General features: G+C 35.1%; 1 protein-coding gene across 1 annotated transcript; it reads right to left on the bottom strand.

Annotated features, from left to right (window-relative positions):
- Positions 1 to 20,215: 20,215 nt before the first annotated feature.
- LOC127118687 (uncharacterized) lies at positions 20,216 to 23,475 on the bottom strand. Its single transcript, XM_051048937.1, has 5 exons — positions 23,204 to 23,475; positions 23,036 to 23,113; positions 22,861 to 22,936; positions 20,936 to 21,006; positions 20,216 to 20,518 (listed from the first exon to the last, which is right to left on the bottom strand). The coding sequence occupies exons 1-5, from the start codon at positions 23,333 to 23,335 to the stop codon at positions 20,447 to 20,449; spliced, it is 429 nt and encodes a 142-aa protein (XP_050904894.1). The 5' UTR covers positions 23,336 to 23,475; the 3' UTR covers positions 20,216 to 20,446.
- Positions 23,476 to 27,699: the final 4,224 nt, after the last annotated feature.

Here is a 27,699-nt window from a genome sequence, read left to right as displayed (position 1 = left end):
CTTACCTATAATCTCAGACATTTTATTAGTTTTGATTTGAAAACTTCTTACCTTTTGGGTTTTGTTCGTACTTTTTCCCTTTTCCCTTGGAAACAATAAAAGCGCGGTGGCGACTCTTGTTATTTGATCTATAGCTTATCCATAGCTTGATGGTCATGAATTTACCTCTACACATGTTAAATGGGACCTTATGAACAAACGAAATGGTCATAAGAAATAATTCAAATGAAATGCAAATGAAATGCAGATGAACATGCAGTTGAATAAATGAAATGAATCAATGCAGATGGAAATATTTTGGAGAAAATGTTTAGGGTATGACAGTAATGTGACTTGGAAACTATAGGGTTATATGAAGGAGTCATATTAATACTTGTTTCTTTAAAATAAATTTTCAAGAACAATAATTCAATAAGTGGGAAGAGTTGTAACACACCAAAATAATTAAAAATATATATTATTTTTAGTGTTACTTTAATTTTATGATGTTTTTGTATGATCTTATTATATTTATTATTACTAATATTAATATTTATTATTATTATTATTATTATTATTAATTATTTGAAATTTATTATTAAATTAGAAATTATAGAGATAATGGGAAGGAAGTTGAAAAAACAAGGTTAATGGGGAAATAAAGAAATGAAGAGTTGATTATTTTAAGGGGAGAAATATGAGAGAAATAGAGAAAATGAGAAAAAATAGAGAAAGCAAAGAAATGGATAGAGAAAGAGAAAAACATGTATTCTCTAAGAATTCCCTAACCATTCCAAAATTTATCGATAAAACTCTTCTTCTCAAAAAGGCCTCAATTCACCCAACAAATTTTCCATAGCTAGAGCAAAGATGAGTTATTTCCATTGTTAGGAGCTCTGTGGAAAATTTGATGCATAAATAAGGTAAGGGAGAAAATTATTCTATAATGAGTATTTTAGTGTTTAGAGTAGCGGGGTTTCCCTTGAACTCAGGCTTCGTCCTAATTTCTTGTGAGAATTTGCATAAGAGATGATTTGTCTTGAACCCTAGACTAGGGTTCGCTTCTTTAATGATAGATCCTTAGGGTTTTATGTGAATTGCTATGTTTTCTCATGATTATGTGCATATTTAATACATTCATGTTTACATTGATGAAAATGTGTTAATATGGATTGATTTTGTGTTCAATTGATACCATATTGTTGTATGATGATTATGAGTTGTATTCAAATGCATGTGTGCTGAATTGGTATGAAAAATATATATTTTTGTTGCTTGATTCGAATAAAGGGGTTTGTGATTAGAATCAAGAGATAAATCTTGCATTGTTTACCTTGATTCGAGACCCATCACCTACAATTCGAATCACGGGGTCTGTGATTAGAATCATAGAGTAAAGTTTTAGCATAAATTCAATTCAGTTTGACATGATTCGAATGACGAGTTTAGTGACTCGAATCATGAAGGCATATTATGTCTAGAATCATGTTTTTGTCATATCTTAAGTTCGATAACTCTGATAAAGACACGGTCACTTACGTCAGAAAGCTAATCCAAAGATATATCTTATAGTAAGTGTTAAAGGGCTTGTATGTGTGTTGGATGTTTGTAATTATTAATGGATTTTGAGTCAAAGTATGACATGAGTCCAATGTTGGTAGACTACTGTAAATCCCTAATTTGGGAATGAAAAATTGATAAATTATGGTGAAGCCCTACTGTTGAAATAAACATAAGTGTATTCAAAAGAGAAAGGAGGTTCGAGAGAAATTCGTGTACGTTTAATCATGCATCATACTAGAGTGCGAGTAGGTTTGCATCTAAAGAGAGTGTTATAGTAAGGATGTAGCTTGCATGTACTCCTAGACTATTGAGTCTAGAGAGAGTGTTATAGTATGGAATTAGCTCAAATGTACTCCTAGATTAGAGTTTAGTAAAAGTGTTGTAATATGAATGTAGCTCTCATGTACTCCTAAACTTTTGAGTTTAGCATAAGTGTTGTAGTACGGGACGTAATATTTTATGAGTCTATGTAATATTATATGATTTGGTGAAGTTTCATATGATTGCATGTTATGATTTGTGATACACTTTGTTGTTATTATACCTAATACTTTGTAGAATGTGTTATCACCCCTCTGTTTCCATGTCTTTATGATACGAATCTATATGCAGGATATCTTCAGGTTGAAACTAAGGAATAATCACGATGCAATAATTTAATTGAGGATGGTGTAAAATAAAAATTCATTAGTTTTCTTTTGTGTTTATGAATTATGAATTGTCAAATTCAGCTAGTACGTTTAGTTGTAATAAGGCTCAAATATTGTTACTTCAGGGTCGGGATTCATGTTTTTCAAATTCTTATGTTTAGTTTTATGTTTAATCAAGTACTAATATATTAGAATGTTTATGTTATATAGTTAATGCAATGCTTTGTTTTATTATATGAAATAAGTATTCCACATACTTTATAAAAAAATTGGGTTTTATGGTGTCACACTAGTTCTGTCTATATCACTAAGTATTTTGATTTATAGTATGGTAGGTATTCCTTTCAGTAAAGAATCTTTTACTTGAGGAATGGTATGGTTAGATACGGTAGTCTTAGGATTGAAGATTCTTTCGCGTATGGTTATTTTTATTGAGTAGAGAGTGATACTGGCAAATACTTGACACCTAAGTCATTGACTGCCGAATATGAGAGATATAAAGCTTTAAGGATTTTTTTGTGTACCTTGATTTGACATTTTTGGTCCCTTATATATAGGTCTTATTAGGGTTTTTGAAAACACATCTCTTTCGTTGTAATCATAGTTGTCCAAAGAGACAGATGTTAGAATACAATTTTATCTATTCATTGACGATCTGACTTTAATTGTCTACTTGGTCAGGTACTTTCTATCGCAAGTATATGCCTACTCAACAAGTTGTGGAACCTTTTGTTGGGAAATCAATATTGAGGAAAATAATTTGTCCCCTGGTGTCTTTAAACTTACATTACCCCATCATAAATATCTTCACTTTTTGGCTATATGTTTGTATCGGGATTCTTTATATTGGGTCATGTTTAGGGGAGAGACTAGGTAGGAACAGTTTCCCCCGAAGCCTACATCGGTATAGTCGGGTCGGGTATATATTTTCCATCGTCACTACTTTCTTGTTAGGTTTTGGGTTTTTCTAGTTTCTACCTGCCCCCGAACTCCCTATTTACCTTTTCCCATAGTGTAGTATGGACCATTCTTTGTTTTTCCATGTTGCGCTTCAATTTGAGGTATCATACTTGCCCTTTGAACTGTATCTTCGGTTTGTGTTGAGTTTTCCTTGATATGGGCTACTTATCTCCTTTTTTTCATTTACTATGACGTATTTTCACAATTTCACTATTTTTGTAGGCTTCATGTGCCATCTTCCCTAGACGTTAGACCTAATTATTATGCTATGGAAAAATGTAGCTGCTCATTTTTCCTTGGATCAAGTGTCTATAATCCTTCCTTGGTTTTTGGGGATTCTATATATATTACTACCTCTATTTGCCTTTATCTTTTATCCTTATTATATTTTCTTTTATAAAATTGGAGTTTACCTTAATCAAATCATATTCAACTATTTATTACTCGTGGTGATTCATTCTTTATGGTGACTTCCTTCTACATTCTTTAAATATGAATCGGATTTCTTTACTTGTAGAATTTATTTTGATATTCTTTATAATAAAGGGTTATACCTTTAAAAGATTGGGTGCTCATAGTTATCTAAATATAGAAATAGGTTTGTTTATTTATGGGGATAAAATTAAATTCTCTGTAATTAATGGGCTAGGTGGGTAAGATTGATTGATTCGTAATTTGATTCTTTTTAAATGTTTTATTTATGAAAGATATTGTAAGAAACTTTTAACATATGTTTTTAGAGGAAATGTTGACCAACACACTCCCTTTCTTAGACAAGTGATAATGGGTGATTCTCAGTTGTTTCTTGCTTTAGGTTTCATCCTCCCAAAAGAAATGGGTGTCGAACCATGGTTTGCTTTTGACTATGACAACTTGGTTTTACTAATGACAACTTGTGGAAGAAGAAACCCTTTATAACAACCTATGAAGATTCAACTTAAACTTAAAGCATAAAGCCAAGAAAGTATGTCAAGCGGTTAAAGATGCACAAGATAGTTTTGTCTAAGCTCGTCCTCCGATCAAGTTGATGACCTAAAGTTTTGATGATCTCTCTAAATATCCTATAATGATGGAATACAACTTAAATATATATCAATTCCTAATAAGACTCAATCAATTTATTATATGATTGGTGTATTAGGAAAAGTCATGAAGCTACAAAGTGTGAAAGAGAGGAAGTCTGAAAGTTCCCCCCGTCGCTTTTGAATGATCGGTGTTTTGTAAAAACACGACAGAATTTTTGTAAAGTAATATGGAAAAATTATACACACACACTAAAACCTTTTTAAAGGATCTATTTCTCAAAGAAAACAACCTAAAAATGCCTTGAATCCTAGACATATGAATCAAGAACGATCATAACCATTTAGGCAAGTTTTTGAAATGTCCAATCGATTAGAGCATATTCGTAATCAGCTAGGTTAGTGCAAATAGTGTCCATAATCGTTTATGAAAGTGACTCAATGAAGGGAAAATGTTATCTTTTAAAACATTCCAAAATGATCCATTCTAATCGATTACATGGGGCATCCAATCGATTGGCATAAGGTCCAAATCGATTTGGATATTAAATTGGTCCATGGATCTTTTCTTTTTTTCTAACATCTATCATATAAATAGAGACCTTTCCCCTCACTTTTTCACATCCATAAATTTGATCTCTCTCTCTCTCTCTCATATATATAATATATATATATATATTATATATATATAATATATATATATATATATAATATATATATATATATATATATATATATATATATATATTCAATTTTCTCTCAATAAAATTTAGCCATTGCACTTAAAGAAAGTTCTTGTGTTTAAGTGAGGTTTTTGTTCTAGAAATGGTGATATTGTAAATTCACCAAGAGCCATTTTCTCTTTGTTGAATATTTATTCTTAAGAGAGTGTTTGTTTGGGGATTTAGTATTAAGTCGTTGGTTCGGTTTGTGCCCTCATCCCATGTAAAAGCTCAATTTGATTCGAGATTAGCCTGGTCTAATATCTCAATTTTGTTCGTGTTCAACTTGTGTAAAACCTCGCCTTGGCTCAAGATCAACCATGTAAAATCTCGGTTTGAATCATGGCCACCCCAAGTAAAAACCAAGTTTGGTTTAGAGGATAGCTAGTTCAAAACTCCATCTTAGTTTGAGATCAGTTTGTGTAAAATCTCATAGTTTACCTGCTACTCCTTACAATACAACCCTTTTAATCACTGGAAAAATATTCGGCATTTATGTATTTATTCCTCTTCCATCTGAACACCCGAAAAGCTAAGCGCAATTCGCACCTTCAGGTTTAAGATGATTAAATAAGGGCAGCTATCACACCCTAAAATTTACCCTCCCTTTTTTCTTTTGCATAATTCATTTACATACATCAAATCATATCGTGCATGACCATTGCATTTGGTCATGACATCACAGGCATGGCTACATTGTGGTTTGTATCTTAACATTAGGATTTCATCTTTTTTTGCTTGACAACTAACCCTAGCTTCACAAGTGATGGTATATGTTTGTTCTTGTTGCTCATGTAGGTAATCATGCTCCAAATCAAGGCAAGACAAAGGTCTTTGGTCAAAGGAAATACAAGTTTGCTTCATTGTGATGTGTTAATTTCCATGCCACATCACTCAATGTCCAAGTTATTCTGAAGATTATTCAAACTCTAATCAAGTTTTCATCAAGGGATACTTGGTATATCATCATTGTAGCTTGAAATTCAATAAAACCTCAATTTTGAACAAAGGGGTACAAGTTGGTTTGACTTTATTTGCAAGTATAACATGCCTTTGGTCCAAACTCCATATTTCCATTTTTATCCAATTTCCAAGCTTCTTTGATCGAAATATCCCTTTTGAGAGCCTTTACAACTTTTATTCAAGGGTCAAACACCAATCCAATCCTTAAGGACCTCATTTGTGCAAAGAACCAAGTTTCCAAAATAGGCTAAAACCTTACCATGACCATTACTTTCCACCATTGCCATTTTCTACTCAAACATTCTTTTGATATCATTCTTTTTGCATCTTGTTAATATTATGTAAAATATCATTTGGCGCATGTTTGGATCAAAACGAACGAGGGAATCAAAAGTTATGGTGTCACCAACTCAAGACCTCAAAATGACCAAACATGCTGCAAACTGCTTGACCAATTGCCCAATCTAAAAGTCAGGTCATGACCCCACCTTCACAGGCATGTAAATTTCACCTCAAATATCCTTTGGACTTAATTCTTTTTTCATCATGTTCTACTCCATGAAGTGGTCATTTGGCTTAAAGAAAATCAGAAAATACACAAGTGGACTGGATTTGGCCTAAGCATGAACGTGGTGACCTAAACTCTATTTTGCACTATAACCTATAATGAGGAAACATTCCAAAATCAACTTGGGATCACTTCTCACACGTGCAAACTTGTTTCCCATGACCAAACGCATCTGACCATAACACAAAATAACCTGCAAAGCTCCAAAATCACGAGTTTGGTGCCAAATTTTCACAAGGTTTGGATCTGAAATTTTTTGAGTTGGTTCACACGAATTGAGATTCATTTCACACGTATTTATATCCCACCACATTCCTTATAAATAGAGTAAGGTAATTGCTTAATTTTGAAGCTTCAAGAGCCAAGAAATCCCTACCTCACTAAAACTAGAAAGCACCAAAAAAACAGTCACTCATTTCTTCGATTCAAGCCATTTTGCTTCCAAATTTCTACCAAAAATCCTTCATCAACATCATCTGAAGTTGTCTGAAGCATTATTATGGTCTGAAACTACCTGCAACTTTGCTTCCCATTTCACCATTATTAACCTCGAGCTTCGATTTGGACAAGGTAGTTACGAGTAAAATTACACTTCAAACAAGTAACCATTCTCTGTGTGTGGTTCCACTTATTGAAATCCCTCATCTACCTTTGATTTATCTTTTTAATTGGTAATTTAATTTTACTTTGAAGGACTAGGGTTTTTCACAAATTTGAGCAAATTCTCTCTACTCAGAGCAAATCAATTGCTCTGATGTAGAGAGATAGGAACGATGATGGTAGTAGAAGCTTGCATGCGTAGTGTTTGAGATCAAAACTCCAAGTTCCCGAGTTTGCAAAAATAAAAATCCAAAGGTTGAAGATGAAGTTCTTTGCGCGCTTCAGAGGGAATTCCAAACCTCCTAGCCAATTATCCATTGACACGCGCCCTAGTCGTTGAATTTGAATTATTTTCTTTTTCTTTTTAACTCATTTAATTTCCTTTTCTTTCAAAAGTAATTTTAATTAGCTCCTTTATAATTTTTTGGTCCAATTTGTTTTCCATAATTTCATAAAAATATTATCTACCATATATAAATTTTTCATATTTTCTTTAAATCATTTTTGCATTTAATTCATATTTTCTTTTATTTTCCATTTAATTTTTATTTTAATCATTTTTAAACACTTTTCATCTCAACTTTTGAGGTCAAGTCACTTATAATTTTGTTGACCTCCTCCATTTTTATTAGACTTTTATTTTGTGTTTAGACCTCTCTTTGATATTTTCTCTTTTATTTTCTTTATTTAATCATTATTAAATCATTTTTTATTTCTTTTTAAAATTCACTTGATATTTTGAATTAAGTTGATTGCTTAGTTGATGAGTTCTTCCATGTCTCAAATCATTGATAGATGGACTTGAGGTTGATTCAACCTTCTCTGATCCAAAACTGTTGATAGATGATCATGAATCATCTTCAATACTTTGCATCAATGATAGGTTATCCCTCGATACGCCATATTTTGAATCCTTTGATTTGTGGATAGAATAATCCTTATTTGATTATTTTAGCTCTCCTCTTCACCCTTTCTATCTTCATCTCTCCTTTTGCTTTAATCATTGTATGACATGTTATAGGAGATTAACTTTGTGCTAATTCTGAAACATGTCTGATACATACATTGTTATTGTCTGGCCTCAGACAGGTATGGCTTCTACATAAGGTTATTTACGGTTGCTTAACATAACGCTAAATTGTCCCGACATAATCAATTGACCATTAACTCCTAACATTACTTTGTTCTCTTTACATTATTGCCATTTAATTCAAGTCATTTAGTTTATGTCATTTAATTTTATGTCGTTAACTTAATCCACTTTAATTTCATGTCTCATTAATCATCATCTCACTTCATACTCTATTAATCTTTCCTTATTCATTTGCTGCTTCTTATCTTGTTTGATTGATCTGCTTGTTAATCTTAATGAATCAAACTATGATAAGATAACTCTGACTTGACCTTAAATATATTCTTGACTTTAAGTGTTGATGACCTCTTAGATTATGGACTTTGACTTAAGTTTTAGACCCATTTTCTTGACTTGGAGTGACCTTGGACCCTTGGACCTTATGGACACTTTGACTTGCTTAGCTCTGCTCCTATAAACTTGTGTGTTTTTGTTCACCTGCTCTATGCCTCTTGCTTATTGCATTCATCTGCTTAGGCTTAGCACACATTAGAGCGCACATGGCTTTCTCTTAGGCTACCTAACAATGAGACATAGGACAATACATTTGCACTCACATGGCTTTCTCTTGGGCTACCTAACAATGAGACCTTAGGATATTCTTTATATGATCATACATATTGTTTATTCATCAATTTCATTCGCTCGATTTGGTTTGATCAAATTCCCATTTGATCTACTAGATCCTTTCATCTGTTACACTTCCCTTTTGTCTTTGTCAAGTGACCATAAGTCCCTTGGTCACTTGATGAGACTTATCTTTGTTACTTTGGACCTTCATCCTCTCAATAATTACAAGACTCCTAGTGGACTACAGATCTCCTCAGTAGATCACAATCATTTGACTCATCCCCACAAGCATCTTTGGGAACCTGCTTCAATAACTTGTCAGTCATTGACTAGGCTTGCATTCCATGAGCCTTAAGCAATAGAGAATGATGAAAAGGGATCTTCTTTACACTCGTCTAGAGTATCTCTGAGTACGGGACGAATGACCCAGTTGCTCAAAATATTTGTCTCTATTAATAGATTTTAGTGCAATTCCCGTCAATTCACTATCAAGTCTGCAACTAGCCATGTGGCTTTTTTTTCTCTACTCTTGGTTTAAACACCATTGTAATCACCTTTCTTAGGGACACACCTCTATGTTTAACCCCTTATCCTTTTTCTTCAAGGACACACATTCATGGTTAACCCCCTTATCTTTGTTATGACATCATAGTTCAGGGACACGCCTTCATGGTTAACCCCTTTTTCTTGGTTTTGACACCATTTTCCTTTTGGGATACACCTTCATTGGTCATTCCTTATTTCTTTATTATGATACCATAAGTCAGGGACACACCTTCATGGTTAACCCTTTTTTCTTGGTTTTGACACCATTTCCCTTTTAGGATACACCTTCATTGGTCATTCCCCATTTCTTGGTTATGACACCACAATTCAGGGACACGCCTTCATGGTCAACCCCCCTCTTAGTTTCGACACCACTTTTATTTATGTTCTTGGTTATGACACCACAATTCAGGGACATACATTCATGTTTAACCCCATCTCTTGGTTTTGACACCACTTTTATTTTGTTCTTGGTTATGACACCAGAATTCAGGGACACACCTTCATGGTTAACCCTCTTCTTGGTTTTGACACCACTTTTATTTCTATTCTTGGTTATGACACCACAAGTCATGGATAGACCTTCATGGTTAACCCCCTCTCTTGGTTTTGACACCACTTTTATTTATGTTCTTGGTTATGACACGACAATTCAGGGACACACCTTCATGGTTAACCTCCTCTCTTGGTTTTGACACCACTTTTATTTTTGTTTTTGGTTATGAAGCAACAATTCAGGGACACGCCTTCATGGTTAACCCCCTTTCTTGGTTTTGACACCACCTTTTATCTTTTCCGTTCTTTGTTATGACACCACAATTCAGGGGCAAACTTTCATGCTTAACCCCCTATCTTTTTCTTTTTTGGATACACCTCTTTATTTAACCCTTATTTCTTGGTTATGACATAATTTTTACCCTTTTCTTACCGATTTAAACACCATCCCCAATCATTTCTTTTTCTCAATCTTTGTCCTCTGAACTATGGAGCTCTAACTTCCTCATTGCACTATGAGGGTACGTAGGCACGAGGATGCGAGTCCATGGCGAGCACTTTTCTCCACCCTTTTTTCCTCTCTCCCTTTTCTTTCTCTGGTTATGAACTACGAGGCTCTTACTTTCTCATTGAACAATGAGAATACGCAGGCATGAGAGCCACAATCCTCCTCGAGCAATCTTTTCCCTAACCATTTCTATTTTACAAGTACATGAAGATAGAAACAACCATCCAAGCCATAGCATTCAAAAAGGTTCCCATGGAGTACCATGGATGTGAGGGATGTTAATATCTTCCCCTTGCATAATTGAATTCCTTACCTGTTTCTTTGTTTCCTTTGGGTTCTATATATATTTTCCCTTCCCTCTTTTGGGATAAATAAAGTTTGTGGCGACTCTGTTGTATCTTTGAGTGCGTGATGCATTTGATGTGTATACCATTTTGTCAGCTAGCTTCAATATGTACAGTAAATGAGAGAATTGGCATCACAAGTGCAACCACCAATCTTAGATAAGTAACTGGTTAACATTTTCAGGGATACCCTACAGGGGCCATACTTCAAAATGATGATAAGCAGTGTGTCATCAGGCTTCTCTGACTTAGTGAAAATTGGATAATGCATCGAGAGTGGCCTCAAAAGCAAAAAAAATCCAAGGCGCCTCGAGTAGCCAGACTAGTAAGAGTGAATCCTTTAGAAATTTCCAAAAGCAAGAGGAGGATGAAACTGATGTAATATGGGAAACTCACCAAGCTCCACAAGCTCTGTTTCTGATGTCATATTATCAATATCTGTATGTAGAGGTTGTTCATTGCCATAAACCACTACTTATTGGTCTTTAGTACCAGTAACCTTGGACCACTCCTCATTCAAATCGGCGAGCCCAGGGCCAGGAATACCATAATCAACATCAGAATTAACCTAGGCCTCGAAATAATCTAGAAAGAAAGAATGTCCCCCTTGAGCGAATTCCTATGACGTATAATCAACTTCTGCCACATTTGATTCAAAGCTTGTTGGTGGATCCCAGATCTTTCAAGCCAGTGCCACAACCATTCCCACCTGTATATAATCCTCATGTGCAATGTGAATATCATGCAGGATCAGTAGGGCACTCGATTGAGGACTGCATAGCTTTCAAAGCTAAAGTACAATATTTGATCGACAATAAGTACTTATCCTTCCCAAAAGGAAACATGTGGGTGAACGGAAACCCCTCGCTCGAATAAGTGTGATAACTTTAGGGAGAACCTTCTAAATCCAGTGGATTAGATAGGAAGTCATCCTTGATGCTGATGATCATTAGGTTATTTTTATCATTTGCATTTGTAATTTCTTTGTTTGTTAAATGCTACTTGCTGCTAAACATTTTTGTTTTTTAATGGTCAAATTAATGAAGTGCTCATGCATTTTCTGAATCAATCATTTTGTGTTCACTCGTTTTTTTTCTTATGTCAAATATATATTGATGCTATGTTGTCGTTATGAGACAACAGATGGACGAAAGCAACCATGAAATGGTACAAATGCTAACTCAGCAAATGGGTATTATATTGATGCCTTTGATCCAGGATTCGACACAGAATTATCAGCAATTGGCAACCTAGATGACAAGGATTGGATATTTTTTGGGAGCCCCAAGGGCCCAAGTTCGTCGGAATCCCACGCCTCCTCCTCGACCAGAAACACCGGTTTTACAAGAGGAGATGATAAATGATACTGTCGAACAGGAATATTAGGAGTTCGAACACATCCCAAGGGTGGCACGAAGGCCCCCTATGGTACTGGTTAACCGTAACCAGGATCCAGACCAGGTGGTTCGACAAGTTCGACACGATGCAGCCATATGGGAACAAAACCTAGAGGTTATCGTCGAACGGATCATAGTGCGAGACGGAGTAAGTTCTTGCCTCCAACGGCCGATGTACTCTTCGCCTATACCAGATTTTGTCTTACAGACAGAATTACCAAGGGGATGGAAAGTCCCTAAATTTACTAAATTCGTTGGGGATACTGAAAAATCCACCGTCGAACACGTGGCCAGGTACCAGACCGAGGTTGGCGACATAGCGAACAATGAGGATTTGAAGTTAAAATACTTCCCAAGTTCTCTAACAAAAAACGTGTTTACATGGTTCACAATGCTACCTCCACAGTCGATCCAAATATGGACACAGTTAGAGAGGTTGTTCCATGAACAATTTTACATGGGACAATCAAAGATTAGCCTCAAGGAACTAGCTAGCGCTAAGCGAAAGGTTGCTGAATTAATTGATCTATATCTGAACAGGTTTAGACTACTGAAAGCACGATGCTTTACTCAAGCCCTTGAATACGAACTAGTCGAGATGGCAGCTGAAGGTCTAGATTATTCTATAAGGAAAAATATGGATACTCAGTATCTGAGAGATATGGCCCAATTGGCCGATAGAGTTTGATGTATCGAATGCCTGAAAGTTGAGAAGTTTAAGGCGGGTCGATATCATAAGAAAGAAAAAGTGTCCTGCATTACAGTTGAGGAAGTCTCTTCCGACGACGAAGATATAGTCGACAGGAGTGAGGTTAATGTGGCAGAACTTAAGCCCGGACCTCCGTATGCGTGTAAGGTTTTGAAGCCGTCAAATGGAAAAAAAACCTGTCGAACCAGAAAAAAAATAGATAAATACATATCTAAGACTTACACTTTCGACGTGTCTAAGTGCGACTAAATCTTCTATCTATTAGTAAAAGATGGTCAGATTATTGTCCTTCGGAATTTAAAAGACCCCCCCCCCCTAAAACAAAAGAAAAAAAGGGGATTATGTAAGTTTCATAATTTCCTTGGTCACAAAACTCACCAATGTGTTCTTTTCAGGGATTTGGTGAAGAAACCTCTGAAAGAAGGAAGGCTCCAGTTTGGCAAAAGGCCAAAAATACAGGTGGATTCTGACCCTCTAAAGGTGGAAGAAGCTTTGTACGCAAAGCCTCTTGAGTGCGTGATGGTAGAGACTGTTGATGGTCTCATCGAGGTTTCTAAAGCAACCTAGTTAGTTAAATCATTTGAAGTCATGATGATCGAAACTACTGAAGGTTTCAAAAAGGAGGACGAAAGGAGGCCCGAGTTGGCCTACCCTCATCCTGGCGAAAGCTTATCAGACTTCCAGGAGAAATGTAAGGGAAAAGAGTCAAAAGCTCTGTTATGCTCAAAGTGCAGCGCGATGTTCGACGAGAAAATCATCGAGAGACTAGAGGCCGACAACAAGGTTGTGAAAGAGAAAAAGCCTGTTGTCCCGCGATTCGTGTTCGACAGGCATGGAGCACCTCAACGGAACGAAGATTATAGAAGACAGTTTCAGCGTTCCCGACCAAAGACCTTCATCCCCCCAACTGATGTTCCGCAAGAGAAATGGATAGAATCTGTCTATCAGAAAGAGGGCAAAAAGCCAAAATGGAGGGTGTTGGAGAAACAAACGACATCTCCAAAGAAGAAAAGAGGTTACACAATCTCTCCTAACTACAAGGGAAAGAATCCAATGACTAGGACACAGTGGAGATGCCACCAGCGAAACAAAAAAGCTGGGAAAATCATTGCCACTCCACAGTCGAAGATTTCGGAGACCGCTGGACAAAAGGAACGGAGGTCAAAGGTCGTAGGACCAGGAAAAATGGTGGCAATCAGACAGTGGCCATGATCGTCGACTCAGTGGGAAAGAGGGCAATAATAGCTACTCATAATGTGGAATGTTCGTCGAAGATCGAGAGGCAGCCAAGAAGCAAGAGCAAATCGAAGGAGGAGGAGCCTGAGTATTCTCCCCAACCAGAGGAAGAAGAGCACCCAATTAGAGGAAGAAGTGTAACGCCCCAGACTGCTTTCAGGATTATCGACTGACCCCACAAACCAACACATGTCTTTTCAGCATGCTTTTTCCTCACTCACATGCTTTCCGAGAAACTTCCCAAAAGGTCACCCATCCCAATACTACTCCAAGTCAAGCACGCTTAACTATTGAGTTCTTATTGGTTAGGCTACCGAAAATAAGATGCATCTTGTTGGTATAGGTAGTACCAATTAATCCTTATAAGCCTTCATTCAACCATGCAGTCCCATACCTGCATAGCCTCAGGATCCCTCTCATTCCGATGTGAATTCGTTTTTTCCTAAAGAAGCTGCTTAGAGTGTCTCATTGTCATGCCTCATGCATCGACAACCACTCCTATCGCCCTCGGATGTTACATGTAACCACTCTTCGGCCTCTTCGACCTCGGGTGTTACATGCCCACCAGCTTCCACTTGGTTCGTCCCCGAACCACATCGTACTGGGAGAGGTATGGCTCTGATACCACTCGTCAACTTCAACATACCCCACTTCACATTGTTAGGAGTTTCTCCACCCACTAACTCATATCTTTGAATTGCTCGATCAGTTCTAACTCTCAAGCCATAAGCATCGACCTGTGTAAAAACTTCTTACTCATCGCATCAACTACAATATTAGCTTTACCCGAATGGTAACTCAAATTAAAATCATAATCCTTCAAAAGTTCAAGCCATCTCCCCTGCCTCATATTCGACTCTTCTCATCAAATAAGTATTTCAAACACTTGTGATCACTGAACACTTCGAATTTTGAGCCAAATAGGTAGTGCCTCCAAATCTTCCACCTGAATACCACTGTTGTCAACTCAAGATCATGCGTAGGGCAATTCCTTTCATGAAATCTCAACCGTCTCTAAGCATAAGCCACAAATTGACCATTTCTCATCAACACACCTCCTAGACCCATCTCGAAGCATCACAATATACAACAAAGGACTCACTTGGATTCGTCGAAATCAAAATTGGAGCAGCCATCAACTTCTTCTTGAGTTCTTGGAAACTATTTTCACAATGCACATCCCAAACATACGCTAGACCCTTTCGAGTCAACTGAGTTAACAACAATGCTAAATTTGAAAAACCTTTAATGAACTTCTTGTAGTAACCAGTCAATCCAAGAAAAACTTCTAATCTCAGTGGCATACTTCAGAGTATCCCATTGTAACACGACATCTATCTTCAATAGATCCACGACTATACCACCACTAGAATCACATGACCAAGGAAACTCACTTCCTTTAACTATAACTCACATTTGGAAAAACTTTGCGTACAAATGGTTCTCTTTCAATGCCTACAATATAATTCTCAGATCATTCATAGCCTCATACTATTGTCCCTCTTCTTTCACTAATAACACTGACACACCCCACATAGAAACACTTGGTTAAACAAACTTCTTCTGAAGCAAATCTTCTAGTTGCTTCTTCAATTCCCTTACTCTAAAGTAGACACCCTATAAGGAGTCATCGACACCGAACTAGTACCAGGTACTAAGTCTATAGAAAAATCCACTTCGCGCTCTAGAGGCAAATCACTGATGTCTTTAGGAAACACTTCAGGAAATTCACACACTCTAGGAAGATCACGAACAACTCCCTATCCTCTAGCTTCCAACAAAGCTAACATCACAAACACTTGTTCCATATCCTTCACGGATTCTCTCACTTGCTTAGCTGATACAAACGTCAACTCTTCACCTCTATCAAATTCAAATTCACGCTCTAGAGGCAAGTTACAGATATCTTTAGGAAAACATCAAGAATCAGACACCACTGGCATAACACTAGTCGTCACACTTTTCTCTACTCTCCGAGAAACAACACTAACCATACTTGGTCGTTTTCCCTAAAGACTTCTCAACTTGACCGGCAGACAGGAATATCGAATCCACGGCATCTTCAATGTTAGGAACAACACATGTTTAACATCGCCTGAGCTCTTGCAATCAATGGCACACTGCACCAACTTAACAAAACAATTGGTAAACACTTGGTTTAACTCCAACCAATTCATTTCGAGAATAGCATCAACTTGTTCCAACAAAATACAAACCATACACATCCTCAAGGAACACGTCAGGATATTTAACACGCCACTGGCTCATCTCTAGCCAAAACATCGCCTTCCCCCTCACAAGGAAGCGACCAACGAGAACACCTGACCGTATTCCCTCAAGGATCACACCATTTTTATAACCAACACCATCCTCGAATCCAACCTCTCTTCGGGTTCAAGAAAAGCACAACATTCTCAAAACAGGTTAACTAGCCAACACTGCACTCTTGCATGCAACAACATAATGTCCAAGCTCGATACAATTAGAACATTCAAGATAAGCATACGTTTATTCCCCACTTATTTCATTCCCAACCTGCAAATGGAAAATAAAACAAGCATCGACAATGTTCTCACACACATGTCGCATACTAGGGAACAAACATAATTAAACAACCTGGCCTCGGGTGTTACAAGAAGAGCCTGAGTATTCCCCTCAATCGGATAAGGAGTTCGACAAAGACATGTATGACAAAAACAATGATGATATTTATGGTGACGATTTCATCGTAAACTGTGGCATTGTGTCGGTGCGACCAGCTGAATACGACATGGTGTTTGAGGTCTCTGAAACAGAGGGAGACTTTATACCATATGAAACAGATGGAGGAAAACCTTTATGCTACTATGGCATGAATATCGGCATGGTGGAAGAACAGAAAGCGATGTTTGAAAGGCCCGGTCCTGGGATGATGTATCATCTAAAATCGTTGTTCATCAGAGCTAAGGTTTATGGAATGGAGGTGAATAAGGTTTTTGTCGATGGGGGTGTTGCAGTCAATCTAATGCCCTATACCCTGTTCAAGAAAATGGGAAAGGGTGACGAAGATCTCCGACAACACAACATGGTCCTCTCAAATTACGAAGGAAAGACTAGCAATATAATAGGGGTTGTTCAGGTCGACCTCACGGTGGGCACGACAACACGCTTAACACTATTCATGGTGATAGACTCAAAGGCCAATTTCAACTTACTCTTGGGTCGAGAATGGATCCATGGGATATGGGTCGTTCCCTCAACGGTCCACCAAAGGCTTATAATCTGGAGAAAGGATGGCATCATAGAGAATATTGAGGCCGACCAAAGTTATTACCGGGTCGATGACAGGGGTTCCAAGAGGTCTTTCGACCAACACTTGACGAATATAGCGCCATGTGACGATGAATCGGGATCCTATACTTCCGTCAAAACCGGTCGAATGCTGAACTTGGACCCTGATCATGGTTTCATATGGGATAACGAGGAAGACACGGGATCAGAGAGGGGAATCCCACCTACACGGTGGCCAGCAGTCGATGAGGATGACTGCTGATTCAGAAAGCCTGACTCGAATTTCGGCCTATTTGGCTTAAAATAAAAGGAAGTCAATTATGGAAAGGGAGGGACTTTAGAATTTGGTCAGTGAGGCTGAGGGTCTAGAAGATGGTCGACTAGACCAGACAACAGCTTCAGAAAGTCGGAGGCTTGATTGTATCTATGACAATGAGCCTTTGGGGTTTGAGAAGAACCCATAAAATGAGTCCCAGAAGATGCAAGCGCGGGATTCCCTCGAAGAGATCGATCTGGGGGATGGAACCACAAAAAGATCAACCTACATAAGTACTAAGGTGGGGTCAGAAATAAAGGCGAAACTACTCGAGGTATTGATTGAATACAAGGACTGCTTTGCATGGGATTATGACGAAATTCCAAGTTTAAATCGAAGCGTCGTAGAGCATCGACTGCCTATCCAACCTGGGAAGAAGCCGGTGAAGCAAAACCCTCGATGGTTTGCTCCAAATGTTACTTCTAAGATCAAGCAAGAAATTGAAAGACTCCTAAAAATTAGTTTCATAAGAACGGCAAGGTACGTCGAATGGTTGGCCAACATAGTGTCCGTCATCAAGAAAAATGGAACTCTTATGATTTGTCTATATTTCAGAGATCTAAGCAACGACATGCCAAATGATGAGTATTCGATGCCCGTGGCGGAAATGTTGGTAGATTTGGCCGCAGGTTTTGAGTATCTGAGCCTACTTGATGGATACTCTGGCTACAATCTGATTCTCATTTCCGAAGAAGATGTCCCCAAGACCGTGTGGTTCGTCATGCCGTTTGGTTTAAAAAACTCATGAGTAACTTATCATTAACAATTGTGTTATGCAATCTTGCAATCAAGGCTGGTTGATTCAATCGAGTGAAGAGTGAAGAACAAGAGAAAACTAGATCTGTGTGATTGAATCTTATTCATCCATATTGTAATGGAGTTCTCCATAGATTTTGATGAATTTCTCATAGATAAAACATACATGGACATATTTAATGCTAGTTGATCAACTAACCAAAGGTTTGACATTTGGGACTTTTCATGGGCACATTACTCACATGGAAGTCTTTTACTTATTTTTCTGCTTTATACTTTGATTTTATTTTGGTACAAGTATTATGATTTGTTTGATTTTTCGCATTTGACACCTAAAGATAAATATCATTCAAATGCACGCTTAAAGATTTGTGATACAATTATTAAGATATATTGATCAAATAGGAGATTGTTGAAATATTTTATATTTAAATATTATTTATACATAATTTCAAATACGAGGGAATGTCAGAATGATTTATTTGATAATAAAAATCTTAATTGACAATCACTACATATATAAACAAGTTATTGTCCACAATGTACAATATCTAACCAAATAAACCATTATCCCCGTCTATAGAAAATTCAAGAACATATCAGGATTATTGATCGAAAAAGAACCACACAAAAAAAACCACAAAAACTATCGTGTCAGTTTTTCGTGTCTAAGCATATGTTTTCAGGATTACTGCAAAAAGACTTTTTTTAATGGATCTAAATACTTTTAAAGATCACTTATAACTCATTTATTTTATATATTCTTCTATGACTATTTAGTTTCTGGTATATTATAATAGGTTGAACGTGTGTATGTAGTTAATCGTTATTGATTTAGTTTAATCATGCATGGTTAACTAACTCATAGAAATCAATCCTATTTTAGTTCAGATCTGATTAATCATGCCATTATTTTGACGAATCAGTTTATGTTTGTGAAACAAAGCAAAGCCAGTTTAGGCCCGTTTAGACCGGGTTCAGAACCGGTTTCAATTCAAATTTTGTTTCACTCAAACATGAGAAACATCGAATAAAAGTTTATTAGTTTCTCTCTATTGATCCATTTGTTGTCTTTTTTCTAAATAATTTTTATAATGATTTTGCTTAAAAAGAATTCACAAATATATTTAAAAAAATAAAAATAAAAAATTGATTTAAATAGTTATTTTTATAATATTTTAAGTATTTTATTTTTTTATTATAATCTTTATTTATTTAATTGATTATATAAATATATGATTCAAGATTATACCAAACAAAATAGAAGGGAAATGGAAAATAAATTACATTTACTCATTTTTAGATGACAAAATCAATTCTTTTTGAAAAAATTAAAAAAAAATTGAATATCAAAATTAAAAAAAAAAATCATTCTAATTTAAATCTATTTCAATCTTTTCATAAAAATCATTTTCTAAATACATCATTATAAAAAAATTATACTATTTTCAATAATATATATTTATACAATGTTTCAATTTATAAAAACCAACCTCTTTTAGATATCAAAATTTTAAAAATCATTTTACTAAAATCTATTTTAAATAATTTTTCATAAAAATCGTTTTTGAAATACATCATTTTAAAAAAATATATATAAATTTAACTATATTTTGATCTTCAATTATATATTTATATTATACAATATCAAAATTAATCTTTCAATTAATAAAAAATTAAATTAAATTTTAAAAGCTAAAATAAAATCCTATTAACATAAAATTGTCAACAGTTGGTTTTCCACTGTCTAACATATGTGTGAACCCGCCAAATCGGGGAATTCTTCTTATGAGTCGGTGAAGATTGAGAAGTATGCGAGGAAATATATAGTAGACTCACTTGAAATCTTAATATTTCATGCAACATAAGGATAGTGAACAAAATTTTCATCAGCACATAAAGAGAAAAGTGAGAAATATATCTATGCATTTGAAAGTAAGCAAAGTGAATGAGAAAACATTTGGCGTTTACAAGTAGAAAATCGCATTTAGTTTATGTTTCTTTTATACATAAAGCATGAACCTATCCCTCCAGGACATCATAAGCATGAGTTTTCATTACTGAGCATGGCATGCAGCGCCAGGTACTTCAAAAAATTGTCCTAGAGGCACTGGATGGATGTACTTGATTCTGGTTTGCTTTACCATAGTGATTGTTTTACGCCGAGGCCATTGCAAGTCAATATAAGACCCTTGTAACGGTTAAGATAATCCTGTGACAAACAAAACATTTAGTAAATATTCAAGTTGTCCTAGAAATTATAGGGTTGAATCAACCTAAAGTTGTCCTAGAAATTATAGGGTTGAATCAACCTAGTTTTCTATAATATTCCAAAATGACCGCTAGAATTGCAAAATGTTAATCAAGTTTGTCCCTCTATGTGAATTTGTTATCAAATACAACTCTGATATCTCAGCATTACCAACTTAATATCATTCTAATCCCTACAAATACCAAAGGAGGGATGATTTTGATTAAGACTTGGCAATTTCAAAGGATCATTTTGAAATACCGATAATGTTAGGGAGTATATTAAACAATCCAACAATTTCAAGGAATAATTTGTGTATTTACTCATAAAACATTCTTTTGAAACACACTTCTTGTTAGACAGACAAACATTCCTTACAATGATATTATCGTTTACGTGACGCATCCCGTTTATGTCATAGTCTCTCCTTTTATCGGGATCACTTAAAACTGCACAATAAAGCCAAAGACATGTTTAGGTAATACAAACCTAACATAAATTGTCAAGCTATTTTGTCGGCAAATAATAAAGAAATCAGTATCACATTCAGTTATCACTAAATTAAAATTTCCAACAGCACACGTCAGAAGGATTCTAGACTATAACTGCAGTATCGTATTTATTGAATCACTAATCTAATCCCTTTCATAGCTGCTGTCCCAACCGCAATTCATGTTCTCAAAGCCTTGAAAGGATAATCTTTGCTATAGGTCCCGTGCTTTTAAATGAAAAAAAGAAACCCACCAACTATGTTATTAATTCTTAATTCCTAATTTGTTATTACGTCTTACATACTAGTACATCCCCGACAACAAACATTATTTTACAAATCAAAACACATTGTGCTTATCATATACAAATTACCTGGATCAGATCTGGATATGGTATATATCAACCAGTAGAGTGTATTACAAAACCAGATACACATAAACTTCAATGCGGAATTTCCCATTAAAAGGATTCCGAGTAGGATAGCAAGTAATCTTTGGGAGGAAAGAAATAATAGGATCTAAAGCTTGAGAAGCTTCCCTTTTTTGTTTTCCTCCCTTAATCGTTTATCAGGGAAGATACTAGGGGGAGGAAACATTCTCTTAAGCTTGAAACATGCACAGAGAACAAACTCGGTAGAGTGTGACCCCAAAGTTGTAAATACTCATTTTATAAATCTCCTAGAGAGCTAGAAATCAAATCAAAGACTATCAACTGAGCTATAATTAGGATGAGTCGTAACCAATGCATGCAAAATTATAGGGAAAAAACAGGCTGCGTGGATAATGTACTCTATCATGGATTAAGGCATTTGTAAGTCAAGTTTGAGATTCAATTGCTCAATTGCTCAATTTGATTTCCATGCATTTACAACCTTGTTTAATTCAATTCAATTCAATTTTAGTCTCTAAGGCTAAGGTGCTGAGGCATCCAAAAGAGTTTGAGAATAATGTCCGAAGTTCAAACTCTATTAATTAAGAAAACATGCTAACAACTAACGCTTATATAAAACCAAAAAGAAAAAAGAAAAAAAGAGAAAAACCATCTTAAGCCATTAAAGTTAAGGTCTTCTTACTATAGCCTCTATTGGTCTTCTCATCACAGGGCCAAACAATGTTATACAATTTTGTCATATTTACTTCAGTTGGTGCTGCTCCAACTTTTTCTCTAAATCTTATCATTTCTTCTATTCTATATGTACGAATATCACTCATCCACCACAGCTTTTTCATCACAGTTAGGTTATGATATTCTAACCACTTTGGTACCATAAGCATCACTAGTTTTATGGCTGTTTGAATTTTTAACACTACAATTCTTATCTAGATTCTTGCATTTTGGGAAAATCCTAAATTTCCTGCCTTCGTGTTCCTCGGGATGTCGAATCCGTCCAATTGTCGGACATCCCACGTTTCAAGTAGGTAATTAGGCACAAGAATTTTCCAAAATAAAATCATGTACAAAATAAAGTGAAGGTACAAAATAGTGAGTTCAAATGTGAGCATCAAGATGCGCATGCCGCAAATCCAAATAAATAAATAAATAATCGGCATAGAGATTCTTATACTCATCTATTGTGAAAAACAATAATCTACTATAGTATTCCATGGTTTTACAAAAATGGGGTGGTGTAAAAGCTTTTGCGATTTCGGCCGGTAGAGATGTTGCGACACTGATTGCAGTTGTGGCTGTGTGAATTGACGGTATCAATATCAATATCGGTGCCTTTTGTGGAGGCTGTTTTAGCGGTCAAGGACTGTTTTTTAAGATTCCATCCAATAAGGGAATTCTAAAAGTAAGAGAGAGATAAATACCCTGATATGCCTCGTTTATATGCTGAAACATTGACGTAGCAGAATTCTGGTCTTTCTGTTTATCAGGGTGCCATTTCTGTGTTAAAATTCATAGCAAAAAATAGATTATTAAAACTATCCATCCCAAAACTAACGTAATTAGAAGAAAAAGAAGAACACATAAAGCGAAACTCACAAGAGCAAGACGCATGTAATTAGAGCGAATAGCATCCTCATCAGCATCGTAATCGACTTCCAATATCTCGTAATAATCCTGCACATCACAAATTAGTAACAAAAACAAACCCTAAATCGACGAATTATTCATGAAAAAACCCTAAGTGAGGGTGAGGGTTTGGAGAACCTTGGGTTTGGAGAGAGCCGAGAAGAAATCGAAATTGAGATAGGAATTAGGGTCAGGGATTTGATCGGGTTTTGGAGAGGCGTTGTTGTGGCGGTGGTGGTGGTGTTCGTCTTGTTCCCATTCCCACATCATGGTGTTGGTTGAAGATGGAGCGTGAGAGTGGTTTGATTAGGGAAGAGAAATGGTTGTGGTGAGTGGTTTATCGGTGTGACGCGTGGGTTCGATGATGTGTGTATATATCTACTTGTTAGATATTGTTTTTAGTTACAACATTATTAATTTTAAAAATTACTTAGGAATATAGATATAGTAGTGCGTTTTTTTTAATACACTTATACATTACTATATCTGATTAATTAGATTAAAAAAAGATGTTTATTTCAGTTGAGATTGATTTAATAAACATCAATCAATTATATATCCATCACTTAAACATGTCATCATTCTCCCTATTTTATCATTTTTAAATTTTTAAATTTACACTATAAAATATTTAATAATAAGTAAAAATTTCTTTGATTAATGTCCTTTCAAACCATTTGTCATCATCGTTATATTCATTTCGTCCTAGTCAGTTGAACGAATTTTCTTCTCTCATCACTCTTTTAAATCCACTTATTCTATGGAAAAACAAATTTTCTTTTGATCTATTTCATATTCCTCCCAATTTCTGTAAGTTAATCTCTTCTCTCAACTTGATTTTATCTTCTCTTTGCCATGTTTTCTGATTTAATGTTGATGTATTGTTTTGTTCATTGTCTATTTCTTCTTATTTTTTGTTAAACTCTTTCCAACCTCTACCTTTGTTACCTTCTTCAATAGCTATTTTATGAAACTAACTTTTCTATACATTTTGTTTAGGCTTCATTTCACTATATTTCATGTAAGTTTTCATGGTTTCGTTTAACTTTCTATTTTCTGGAACTACGCGGTCATACAACGATTTTGATGTAACCTATTTTCTTTTCCTTTTTCTGAAACCGAATTTGTTATAGTTTTTTCTCCCATTTTGTATATTTCAAAAATAAATATGATTAGAAGATGCAATTGTGTCTGGCCTTTGGCCTCTGTTTTTCTCTTTAATTGATTTTTTCAAACATTCATTTTTCTGCACATTTCTTTTTCATGGTGTTCTTGAATAAGCAATTTCATCTATCTTTTATGCACATTTCTCTTTCATATTGTTTTTCAAGATATAATTTCATATACCTTTATCATATTTTTGCTAAGTTTTTTTTGTACATTTCTCTTTCCGGCTAAATGGCTTTGAATTTTAGTTGATATATATATAATTATTATAATATATATATATATATATATATATATATATATATATATATATATATGCTCACTTCTTCATTTCTACATTGATTCATTTCTTAGTAACTAGGTTGCCTATTTCAAATTTTATCTTCTATTGCATTTTGTTGTTACCTATCTAAAACCACGATATTATATCCAACTACAACCACAAATGATTTTGGTTATACTATTTTTAATTACCATGAGCATTTCACTTGTCTTTTTGTGTGTAAGTATTTTTTCTTTTTCTGAATGTGTGAATGTTGGATCTAAAATTATAAAGATATATATTTTAATGAGGTCAAAATGAGTAAAGGGATAAAATGGATTCTAGGTATTTCATAAAATATTTATGTACTTAGTAGTTAATAGTTTTGTGTTAGTCAATTGATGTTTCATATTTAATTCTCAATATCATCATTTCAAAATGTTTTTGGTGTACCTTTTTTACTATTTATTATATGGTTAATTAATCTAAAAAGTAAAAGTTGTTTACAAAAGAGAATAGAGGAAGTATATTTTATAATTTTGCTATTTCAACAATTGTTTTACACATACTTCTACATTCATTTCTTGTGTTATGCAACTTTTTCAGTATATTGTCTCATTTTTGCTCTTGCAATTTCTTGCCCCAAACCCCTCAACATCAAACAAACACTACTAATATAAAGTTTTTATTTAAATTTTTCAACCACTTATATTCAATTCCATAGAAGTAGGGTCCATACATACAAAAATATGTTAATAATTTTATCTGCCTCCAATATGCATCTCCTTGTCTTTTGAAATTAAGTTGCATTCCTTTTTTGTGAATTTTGTTGTGATGACTAAATAGCCATGACATAACAAAAATGAACATGTTTATGAAAATTTCATAATTGACCATTTTTATGCAAATTATATTTCCAATGAACCACTTCAATTCTATAGATATTATAATTGTTCAAATATTTGCACATGGTAGTATGTTCTATGAAATTTGCAACTTTAAATTTCTTTGACAAATTTTTTCAATTGGGGGATACATTTGTTATAATAATTGCATTTCTATTTACAATTAACTAATCCTGCTTATATTAGCATATGACCTGTGAATGGTTGTTCTAAGGGCAACCAAAACCATTTTTTCCTCATTATCAAAACGGTCACACCTCGAAAAATGAGAACACGACGCTCGCGAAGCACAATCGCACGCTCGTGGGATGAACTTAACAGAGTTCCCTTCTTGACCCAATTGGATAAAACTACTTGGACATCAATGCTTAGAGCTAAAGTTGCTCTCTTTGGATTCATCTCTTCATCGAGTTATGGAAATAAATTGAAGTCCTTCAATTTTTGGCACACAATTCTTTAAACTTCTTCAAAGATAGGAGCTAGTTGGAAGTAAGAGAAGGTAAAACATCGCAGAGGTGGATCATAGTATTGTGCCAGAGTGTTGATAACCCCATAGTCGACCTTTTAGTCAAAAGTCTCAAGATCCCTCCATAGTCTCTTTTGAAGTCACCATATTTGATTGCACTCAAATCAGAGATTAACCTTTCCAAACTTTCGAGCTTAGGTTCCTTGTACTTGAATATAAAAGTGCTCCTTATTTTTTAAGTTATTTTAAAAGCTTGTGAAGATCTCAAATTCCTGAAACAAATATGAGACAACTAAGAGCTTTGTTTTTTACCATGCAAATGCATTTTTTAAGTACAAATTCCAAGGTCCGAGGTATGGATGAATCTTATTGCTTTCCAAGAACATGTTCTTACTGGGTATGATATAGGGTTACCAAGATTCCTAGAGTCATGGATCCATAAGATTGTTTGATGCTTTACGACAACTTACTTTCTAGGCATCAACTCCATCAAGGGAGTTTATTATGGGTGAGGTCCTCGTATCGACCCAACGAGAAATGAATCTCATGGACCCACATTATGTGACCATCGACTTTGGGGTTCTAGACAGGGTACCAGAATCATGGATCCACGAGACTGTTTGATGCTTGCGGCAACTTATTATCGAGCGTAAACTCCATTAAGGGAATCTATTTTGGTTGAGGTTCTCGTATCGACCCAACGAGAAATGCATCTCGCGGATCCATACTACGCAACCATCATCCCTAATTGGCCAATAGAGTTAAGGTTATACAAATGGTCCTTATAGTCACCGACCTTAATGAACATATTGAAGCTTACGGCAACTTACTTGTCGGGCGATAACACTCTCAAAAGGATCTACTCTAAGTGAGGTTCTCATATCGATCCAATGAGAAATTCATCTCGCGGACCAATACTACTCAACCTTGTCCTATCTCATGTTTTCACTCAAGACTCGGGTAAAGAGTCTTTCCCATAAATTTTTTTTGCAATCATAGTATCCAATCCAATACCACATCACAACAGATCCAAATAATAGTAGGGTTGTTCGCGATGCGGTTTGGATGGTTTTTACGCTAAAAATCATCCAAACCGCAAGAGAAAAAAACATGTGGTTCGATTTTCTTTTAGAAATAAAACCAAACCAATACGGTTTGGGTTAGTTCGATTTTTTATAAGATTTTTATTGAGCTATATATACACCTATAGAGAACAGCATAACTTTGTGTTTAGTCATTCATACATTTCCAAATAACAATAAAACTCATCATATTTAGACAAAAACTTCTCATTTCAATATACAAAAATGAGATTAGACAAAAGTGGAATAAAAAATATAAAATAATAGCATAAACAATATAAAAAATATTTAAATAAAAAATAAAAAATGGACGAGATGAGAGATTATAGAAGATAAAAAGAAAGAACATAAGAGATGTGAGATTAGAGAAGAAAGATGCAATAAAAACGTAATTGGAAGAGAAAACAATAGCATAAAAATGAAAATAAGAAAAAGAAAGAACATAAGAGATGAGAGATTAGAGTAGAAGAGGTGAGACATACATGGAAAATAAGATAAGAAGAATGTGCAATACTACTATGAGAGATTTAAGAAGGTTGAAACTAAAACCCTAAGTGTGAGTAAGAGAATATGTGTAAGGTTAAGGCACAATAGGTTTGGATTTTGGGTTGGATGTGGGATAAGTGAAATTTGGGTTATAACATAATGCGCTTTATTTGGGTTTAGTTCGGTTTGCAAAATATAAACTGCAAACCAAATCGAACCACACGGTTTTGTTAAAAAATAGTCTAAACACATCCGAACCAAAGATG

This window comes from Lathyrus oleraceus, chromosome 2 (assembly GCF_024323335.1).
Source record: "Lathyrus oleraceus cultivar Zhongwan6 chromosome 2, CAAS_Psat_ZW6_1.0, whole genome shotgun sequence".
Taxonomy (NCBI): Eukaryota; Viridiplantae; Streptophyta; class Magnoliopsida; order Fabales; family Fabaceae; genus Lathyrus; species Lathyrus oleraceus.
Note: the sequence above shows the minus strand (reverse complement) of the source record. Positions and strands in the feature narration are given on the sequence as shown.